We start from the raw sequence: 10,233 nt of genomic DNA, 5'->3' as shown, positions 1-10,233 counted from the left end.
CAAAATTTTGAACGTTGCAGAAAATATGGTATTTGTTTGAATCCTAAGAAGACATCTTTTGGTTTATTAGAAGGAAATTTTTTAGGATTCATTATTTCGAAAAATGGAATAATAATAGATCCAGATAGAGTTAAGTCCATATCAAAAATTTCACTTCCACATAAAAATAAATCTATGTTGTCATTCTTAGGACAAATAAATTTTGTGAGGCACTTTATTCCTATTTTTGCACGTATAGTATTGCCTCTGCAGAATATCACTAAAAAGATTGCAACTTTTAAGTGGAGTATAACAGAAAAACAAGCCTTTGATTCTATCAAACAAGCTATTGTATAGGCTCCCTCCTTGTTCTCTCCTAATTATGAAAAATAATTTACGTTATATGCTTTTGCTTCTGATCAATCTTATGCAGCTGTTCTGACACAAAGAAATGATCAAGAAGCAACGGTAACAATTGCATTCTTTAGTTCGGGATTGCAAGGAGATGAATTGAAAAATGAAAATATTAATAAGCATGCCTATGTCATATTAAAATCGATTAAACATTTTAGACCCTTCCTAATCAAATCACACACTAAGGTAATTGCACCATATTTTATTGTCAAAAATCTTTTAGTTCAAAAAGACATGGGTGAAAAGAAAGCACATTAGGTATCTGCATTACAAGAATATGATTTAGAAGTCAAGCCCACTAAGATAGTTCAAGGCCAAGGCCTCTATAAGTTGGTTACAAAATTTTTATATTCAAAATTAGAAATAGTTTAGAAGATAAAGTGTGAGAAGATTTTCATCAAGTATGTGTCATTCATGATACTCCTAACTCTCAATATGTAGACTTAATCTATTTTATAACTCATGGGACAACTCCTCTTCACTTAGATTCTAATAAAACGTGCACCTTGAGGTTAAAATCTAATTAATACCAACTAATAAAGGCATTTTATTTAGAAAAAATTATGATTTGATGTTATTAAGGCACCTTGAAAAAGCTAAAGCTGATAAGGTTTTACAGGAACTACATGATGGTCCAATTGGTGGAAACTTCAGAGGAGATACAATAGCTCACAAAACCCTACATGCAGGCTACTACTGGCCTACATTTTTTAGAGATTGTCATCCATATGTACATCAATGAAAAATCTGCCAAACTTCAATTGAACGAGATACCAAAGCAACATTTTCTTTTCAACTTGTTATCATCGAACAACCTTTCGAACAATGGGGCCTCGATGTAATCCACGAGATCATTCATAATTCTTATAAATAACATAAATTCATTCTAACTGCCACTGATTATTTCACAAAATGGGTGGAGGACATATCTCTCAAAACTGTTACTAGTGAACAAATAATTTCCTTTATTGAACAATTCATAATTACTAGGTTTGGTCTTCCGAGCATATTGAATTTTTAAAATGCCACTTATTTTTCTTCTAATGCACTTACTGAGTTTGTTATACAAAAGGGTATTAAATTAAAATATTCATCTAACTATTATCCTTAGCGGTGTATACATGCCTTGATGACAATCATAAAAATAGGCACAAAGATTTTGTTTATGCATTATGGGTTGATATGATTACATTTTAGACATCCATATGTACTTCTCCATATTTCTTAGTATACGGGAAATAAGTTATCCTACCACCAAATATTGCTTTACTTTCATTAGCCCTAGTTTAATCTATAAAGTAACAACCATGTTCGAGTCTACAACAATGCCTAAGGAAGAACTTTAGGCTAGAAGAAACAAGAGAAAAGGTTAAACAAACTTATAATAACCATAAAAAAAGTCACCAAACAATGGTTTGATAACAATTCAGTAGGTAACAAAGATTTTGATGTTGGCAAATTAGAGTTGAAATGGGAAAAATTGCATGAGGATAAAGGAAAGCATGCTAAATTCCAAAAAACTCTGGCTTGGTCCATTGCAAATTGCTAAGAAAATTGGTCCATCCACATTCATTCTACAAACCCTTGAAGGGAGTGAAGAAAATATTCTAGTGAATGGACAAATTTTAAAGAAATATTTTTCATGAAACTTAGTCTTTTTGTAAATATGTAAATAATCGTATGTAAATCAAGTTTTTCTGTTGTAAATTTGATTGCATTAATTTGCAACATGTTGTATTTTATATCCTGTTTATACATCTTTGACAATAGAAAAATATCAATTAGAAGCTTTCTAAAAATTAAGAGACTTATACTTTATCCATTATTATGATTAAATTTTATGATTAATTCATTATATGTATGAAAGTGTTTTTTGGAAAATAATTCAAAGTATTTCTTTTCCAGCAGTATTAAATTACCTTCATGCACTCAAAATATAATAAGGATGGAAAATTAGAAGATGAACAACTAACTGAATGCCATGACATGCATTACTTTTTCAGTCAATTTCTTTATCACCTAGCTTCTTAACACACCATTGTTAGATATGCAATTTCAAACTATGTGATCTAAATGAGAACAACAAAGTAAATATAATAAGTCATGGGAAATGTATGTAAACTCGTTCGGTACTGAACATGCTTGCTGGCAGTGAAGCGATGCTGGGTACAAAAAGTTCAACTTAACAAGCATGCATGAATTGGTACTAATTTATGCCTAGTATTTAAATAAAAACCCAAAATTCTTATTCAACTAAATAGATTAAAATATTACCTTCCCTTATGGAATATAGTTTCCAATCAAACAAGAATTATTTCCTCAAAATGAGAACTCTAGCAAAAAAAACCCCAAAAAAACAACCCGAAAATGAAAAGTGTACTGTTCTTTTTTGAGGTAAAAAACAAATTCTTTTATGCAAAAAACACAAAAAAACACAAGCAAGCATCACCACTTTTTTTGGGGTAAATTTTCAACATTAAAAAAAAAGTAAAGCATACCCAATGAAAATTCAAACTCAAAAAGAGAAGAGAAGAGAAGAGAAAAATATATTAAAAAAGACCCAAAAAAACAAATTAAAAAAAATTAAAATATGTATTAAAAAACATTAATTAAAAAAAATATATAGAATAAAATAAATTTAAAAAAATGCAAAAAAAAAAACATTTAAAAAATAAAAAATTTAAATGTCCCCCATTTAATTAAAAAAAACACTTAAAAAATATAAAATAGAATAAACAAAATAAAAAGAAAAAAATAAAATAAAATCAAAATTAAAAAAATGAAACATCCCATTAAAAAAATAAAAATGTAAACACAAAAAATTAATAAAATTAAAAAATTAAAAAAAAAGTCCCATGGCGCCACTGTAGGTGGCGGGCTGATTCCGGGCCCCTCAGGTGCCCTGGGGTGGCAGGCCTATTCCGGGCCCCTTAGGCGGCCTAGGGGTGGTTGGACTTCTCACGGATACTCCCGCACCTCGCCCAACCCCTTGGGCCCTAGGGGTGGCTAGACTTCTCACTGCTGCTTCCATTCCTCACTCGACCCCTTGGGCGCCCTAGGGGTGGCAGGCTAATTCTGGGAATCAGACATCCACCCCCAGGGTGCCCAAGGGGTCAGGCCAGGGCAAAAGTAGTCGCCAGAATTAGACAACCACCCCAGGGTGCCCAAGGGACTAGGCTTAGGCGAGAGTAGCTGCTCCCGCGCCCGTTGGACACCCTGGTGGTGGCAGGTCGATTACGAGAAATATGCCACCACCCCCAGGGTGCCCAAGGGGCTTGGGCTAGGGATGGGAGCAGTCGTGTGAGGTTGCTCTCGCCCTTGGCCCGCACCCAAGGGGCCAGGCAAGGGGACATTTTTTTTTTTCTTTCTAATGTTTTAATTTTATTATTCATTTTAATTCTATTTTTGTTTATTTGTCAAGTTATTTGTGTTTATCCAGACTTGACCTGTGGCTTGAGAAACCATGACCCAAGGGCATCTAATTCGTCAAAATCACTCGGGGATCGCACTCATCCTGGGCCACACCAACCGTAAGCTGACTGGATTTTTAGCGTGTCTCCTTTTTATTTATTTATTTATTTTAATTTACATGTTTTTAACTTTTTTATTTTTTGTTGTAACAACATTTTCGGTAGAAATCACATAAAATAAAATCTCATCGATGCGTTTTGAACCAACTAGTGTGATTCATCTTCAAGACACGACGAGGAATCGAATCTAGGCAATGGAAAAAATAGACGATGAGAGCAGCTAACTAGCCATTAGAAAATAACAACTAGTTTGACTAAAAAATAACTAATTATGCTTTGAACAAGAATTAAAAATAATTTTTAATTAATAATTAATATTTTTTTTGAATTAAGTTAAAATATTATTTATATAATAAATAAAACCAATAGAATAATCTCATTTTAATATTAATTAATATCAATATTATTAAATTAAATTAAATTTTTATTAAAAAAAAGAAAGAAAAGAAAAACGATTTCATAGAAGTATTCGCAGAAAAAATATATTATTATGAAGATAATGCTAATAATAATTAGTATTCTAATAGATAAATAATAAAAAAAATAAGAAATAAATTTATGGAGATGCAATTAATAATTTTTTTTAGAATTCTAATAGATAAATAATAAAAATAATAATGAAATATATGAATAAATAACTAAATAAATAAATAATAGTAATAATAATACTAATAAGGAAATAATAAGAAGATAACCAGGAAAACACGAAAATTTCTAGGAAAAAAGAGCAGGGATCCAACACCTGCTGATACTCCAACCATAGTCTCTGTTTAGATTGACGGGCCTTTTTTTTATCTCTAAGGCCTCTCTAAATTTACGATGATGAAAGTGGTCAATCCTAGCGATGACCTTTGCCTCTTCTATGCAAATGTGATTGTTGTTTTTTTCGCATGTTCTGCCAATGCGGAGGAGCGAGACCTTCCATGCTTTATGTTTGCAGCATGCTCACAAATCCTTTGATTTTTTGACCGACCAGTCTCACTAATATAAGGAGTCCCACAGGAGCACGGAATCAAATAAAAACCCTTCCCATCCCTAGGGTTAATAGGGTCCTTGGCCGAACGAAGAGAACTTCGAATAGTGTGAAGGGGTCTAAAAGAAGAAGGAATATTATGGTTTTTCAGGATCCTAGGGATTTTATCCGTGGTCCCCTGAATAAAAGGAAGATTAACTCCGGAAGATCGATCCTTGGGATCAATCCTCTTCTTAGGACCTCTTTCCACATTAAGGAAAGCTCTATGATCTTGGGACTTACTATAACTATTCTTAATAAAGACTTTTAGGAGGTGAGCCTTTTTATCATCAAGGTGATATTCATCAGAAACTCTTAGAGCCTGAGTGGCTAAGGTGTTGAGAACACCTAGCTCTTGAGCAGGGAAAGGATGGGAATTAGCGTGAAGGTATTGCTCTGTGTGGTTTTTCTTCCAAAAAACTTGACGAGAGAAAGAACCATCATCCTTTTTTGAAATGAGAACGTCAAGGAAAGGAAGGCTACCATCAACCTCAACTTCCATGGTGAACTTTATGGAATTTGATTGATTATTAAGATGTTGGTAAAACAACTCCAACTTCTCTTTCCCATGCGACCAGACGGCACAAGTGTCATCCACAAACCCTTTCCACAACCTAGGTTGGAAAAGAGCAGATGACAAGGCTTTAGATTCAAAGAACTCCATAAAGAGATTGGCAACAACGGGGGAAAGGGGAGAACCCATGGCAACACCACAGGTTTGTTCATAAAATTCGCCTTCAAAACTAAAGAAAGTGGAGGTGAGGCAAATTTTAACTAAAAAAGTAGTATCAGGATCCATAATATGATTAATAACATCAATGGCCTCATTAATCAGGATATTCGTGAATAATGAGACCACATCGAAACTAACCAGCATGTCTTTTGGATCAATTCTGATATCCTTTAACTCATCAACAAAGGAGGATGAATCTTTAACAAAGGATTCAGTCCGACCAACAAGAGGCTTGAGCCTGTTAGCAAGATATTTAGCAAGAAGATAAGTTGGCCCTCCTATAGTGTTGACTATGGGGCGAAGGGGTGCCCCTTCCTTATGGATCTTAGGAAGACCATAAATCCTAGGAGTGAGAGGGTTGCTCTCAATAAGCTTCTTACTCAGGGAGCTAACAATGCTACTAGATTTTATGGCTAGCGCAACTGTTTTAGAAATATTTTTTAAGGGATTCTTAGCAAGCTTTCTGTAGCTCTCGCTATTACAAAGGTGATCTAACATCTTATTCCAGTAATCCTCCCTATTAAGGATAACAACTGCACCTCCTTTGTCAACTTTAAGAACAATTATGTCCTTGTTATTATTCAAGGATTTGAGAGCTTCGAACTCAAGATTGCTAAGGTTGTTCTTAGGGGGTTTAGCCTTTCTTAAGATAACCACGCAATCTTGCCTAATAATATCTTTAGAGGCCTCCGGTAAATCCCTTATCTCGAATTCAATGTCATAGATAATATCATGAATAGGGATTCTCCTTGGAGCAACCACAAAGTTTAAACCCTTCTCCAAAAGACTGAAAACATGAGGATCAAAAGAGAATTTGGAAAGATTAACCACCCTATTGCTAGACGAGGAAAAAGAAGCCTTAGAACCATTAGCTACATTATCCACAGAAAGTAAATTAATGTTGTTAATATGACTAGAAAAATAGCTATTATTATTATTATTATTATAAATTTTATTATAATGATTACTATAATAATAATAATAATAATAATAATAATTATTATTATTAAAATCATCATTATTATTATAGTTATTTATATTATTATTATTAATATAATCATTATTATTATAGTTATTTTATTATTATTATTATTATTATTATTATTATAGTTATTTCTATTATTATCATTGTTATTACTAGAGTCAAAGTCAACAATATTGCAATTAGCGCTAAATTCAGTATCACACTTACCATTCGAATAAAGGGAAAGGCTTGGAACCGAAAGGTGATTGACAGAGCTAAAACTTCCATTATGAGAGGAAGCCAAATCAATCAACGATCGCCTTCTAGAAAGAGGGAGCGGATCCTGGCTAAAAGAGGAGGGATCATGGTTCACCGAAGGGGACGGACCCAGGCTGGAAGATGAGTGATTAGGGGTAACTGAAGGGAACAGAGCTAGGTTGGAAGCAGAGGGAACAAGGGAAACTGAAAGGAATCGATCGCAAAGGACTAAGGTCAAACCAGGGAGGGACAAGGAAGCATTTGCGTGAACTAGAGGGGAACAAGCTCCGACTAGGACATTGGGATGCAGGACAGACGAGGTAACATAATTCCTGGGAGATTTGCTCAATCTAGTTGGAGAGGAGGGTTGACCTTTCATTCCAGCAATTTCTGAGCCATCAAGAATTAAATTCAAATCAAATAAAGGATTGAAAATACCAGAGGAGGGATTTTTATTTTTTATTTTAAATGGGGGACATTTTTTTAAAATGTTTTTTTGTTTTGTTTTTATAATTATTTTTTATAATGTTTATATATATATATATATATATACATACATTTTGTGTTATTTATTTATTTTATATATTTTTAATGTGTTTTTTATATATTATATATTAGCATTCAATTTTGCCTTTGACTTCCTATTTTTTTTTCTTTCTAAATATGACTAATTCTATTAATGTAAGAAAAAGTAATACATGGAGGCACCAACGTTTCCAGAACCTGTCTTAGATTTTACCATGTTTTAACAAACAATAACTGAAAATCACTGCCCTCATTGGGGAAACTAGTCCAAAACTCGAGAAGTGTGCTGCCCACGTAGGGGAACCAACCTGTAATAGCATTGTGGAATAGTTTTTTGAACAAAATAAAAAAAATTGACAAAAATTACAACAACAAACATAAGAAAAGACCCCTAAGTTGGTGACCGGGTGCTCAAAGAAACTTGAAATAAACCATGGTCTACTAGGTGTCATTAGGTGGCAGAGGTTCCTCCACAATTAGACACCTGTAAGCCTCTAAGTCATCTTTGTTGTGCTGTTGCTCGCTCGTCGTTGCTTCCATATTTGTATTTCCGCCTGGAGTATTGTGTCCCGGAGCTGCGTCCATTTGGTTCAGAGCTTCACCATGTGTTCTGCAAGTCCCAGAGCTGCTACCAGGAGTTTTCCTTTTGCTGGTGTCGGTCCTTTCCTGAATGATGCGAGCCGGGATGACAGAGCTCTGTGGCTCCTCTCTGAAAGCAACAGAAATGGTAGCAATAATGCACGGGCGCTCCAGCGTGCAACGAAACTAGAATTGGGTAGAATGGCAGGGTTGCATCGTCGGGACAAAGGCATCAAGAGGTTGATGAGCATTTGCATCATGCCTAGAGCTGACCGTCTGAGTACACCTCCTACCACTGCAGGTGGTGGGATACTGATCCGTGAAGTGATCCTCTGTCGAGGGAGAGGAGGAATCCGAAGGAATAGGGTCAGGGAGGGACAGCGAGGGAGGGCAAGTTGCTCTACTTCTGCTGCTGCCCCTTCTACATCACATCCTATGCCACAAATGAGGCATATTTTCCTGGCTAGAGTTGGTTCGATTGGTGACAGGAGGAACAAGAAACTAATAAGAAATAGATACATTACATGGGGAAAGCCGTGTGCAATGAGAATTGCAAGCACGGTTTGGGGAGATATTTCTCGCTCTTACTGATACTGAAGAGCAGATCATCCACTCCATCCAACGAGCTCCGGGTTCGAGTCCCCGGCAACTCGGATCAAATTTCTGATAGGTACCTCTGTGCACTTATTCTGGTTCTGGATCTAATCAAGTTTTTTTAATATTTGTTTCTATTCATAGGGAACGAACTAGGGATAGAATGGCTAGTGGGAGCAGGAGAATGGGGAATTCGAAGTTCAGAAGCAGAATCAGGGCTGAAGAAACAGTTCTGAAGCAGCAAAGCAGATTATGTGAGAAGTGGGCACCTTTAACCATTTCAATACAACAGAGGATCAGGCACCTTCTCCCCATTGTCGTGCGCGAGCTCGGTTCTGCAGCAATAGGGAGGCAGTTACAATTCAAAGGATGTGTAATAGGGGGAAGACGGTCCGAAATCGCCATCTTATGGATCAAAGTGAGGTTTCCTCGGCTTTCACACAACATTAAAACACCATTAATTATGGCGGTGGGCTTCTGGTTGGAAGCGTGGGTGGCCATGTGGCCGCGCCACTTGCCAGCCCAGATTTTCTGCGCTGTACCAGCGCGATTAATCACTCGCATCCGGGAACCTTTGACTTCCTATTAGTTTGTTTTTCACCAAAAATTATGCCACTTATCTATAGTTTAACATTGAGAATTCATTTTTTGTTATTTATTATTATTATTTAAATTTATTTATTTGTAAGGTGATTGGTTGAGTACTTATTATGGGTTTTTTAGTAACTTCCATTTCTATTAATTTTTAGTTTTATTTCCTTTATATATATATATATATATATATATATATATATATATATATATTTTCATGAATTATAGTTTTTCTCCATATTTTCAATTTAACATAACAAATTTTAAAGAGAAAAAATAATTTTAAAAACTTATTTTTTATAGTTTTATTATCTTTTAATTTGACTTATATGTTTTTTTGCCTTTTTCTATGGTTTTTTTGAGATGATAAATTTTAAAGAGGAAAAAATAATTAAAAAATATTTTCCCAATAATTTTATTATTTTAATTTTCTTACTTTTTAATTTGACTTATATTTTTTTTGTCTTTTTTTCTATTTTATCCAATTACATTAATCCTAACTTTTTCTTGTTTACACATACCTTTTATAATTAATAACTATTATGATAATTAGTGATTAGTTTTTAGAATCTTGTGAGCATTTTTTTCCTAATTTTATTAAGAAATTTTATTGATGCATAGTTACTATTTTTTAGGTGAGGAGGGCGGGGCAGCTAGAACCCTAGCCGGCCTGGCCCTCCGGTTCATGCTTCCTATTACTGTTGGAGGTTATTTTCCAGGGCACATTTTCTAGCTCTTGTCCGTAACTCTTGTCTATACTTTCAGAGGGAGTTTCGTAACTCTTGTCCGTAATTTTGGAGGGAGTTTTAGTGTGCATTGGAGACTGCTTTCAGATTCGTGCTTGAAGGGAGTTTCATTGTGTGTTGGTGTTTGATGTCGGGTCCATGCTTCCTTCTTCTTGTCACTACCTAGATTTTTGCTGTTGCTAGTTCAGAGCCCTAATTTTCGCTGTTATGCTCGCTATCTTAGGTTTTCTTAGATGTCATTTTCTTCTTCAGGGTTCTCAGCCCGACAAAGGTTGGCGGTTTAATTTTCCATCATTGGTTCGCTGGAG

General features: G+C 34.8%; 1 protein-coding gene across 1 annotated transcript; it reads right to left on the bottom strand.

Annotated features, from left to right (window-relative positions):
• Window positions 1-4,783: 4,783 nt before the first annotated feature.
• Window positions 4,784-8,000, bottom strand: LOC149181121 (uncharacterized). The gene is made up of 2 exons (XM_089414090.1): window positions 7,900-8,000; window positions 4,784-6,455 (listed from the first exon to the last, which is right to left on the bottom strand). The coding sequence occupies exons 1-2, from the start codon at window positions 7,998-8,000 to the stop codon at window positions 4,784-4,786; spliced, it is 1,773 nt and encodes a 590-aa protein (XP_089270216.1).
• Window positions 8,001-10,233: the final 2,233 nt, after the last annotated feature.

Source organism: Pinus tabuliformis, chromosome 3_2, assembly GCF_031772625.1.
Source record: "Pinus tabuliformis cultivar Carrire ecotype Pingquan chromosome 3_2, CPIR1, whole genome shotgun sequence".
NCBI lineage: Eukaryota > Viridiplantae > Streptophyta > Pinopsida > Pinales > Pinaceae > Pinus > Pinus tabuliformis.
The sequence above is the reverse complement of the archived record's forward strand: the minus strand, read 5'-3'. Positions and strand labels throughout refer to the sequence as shown.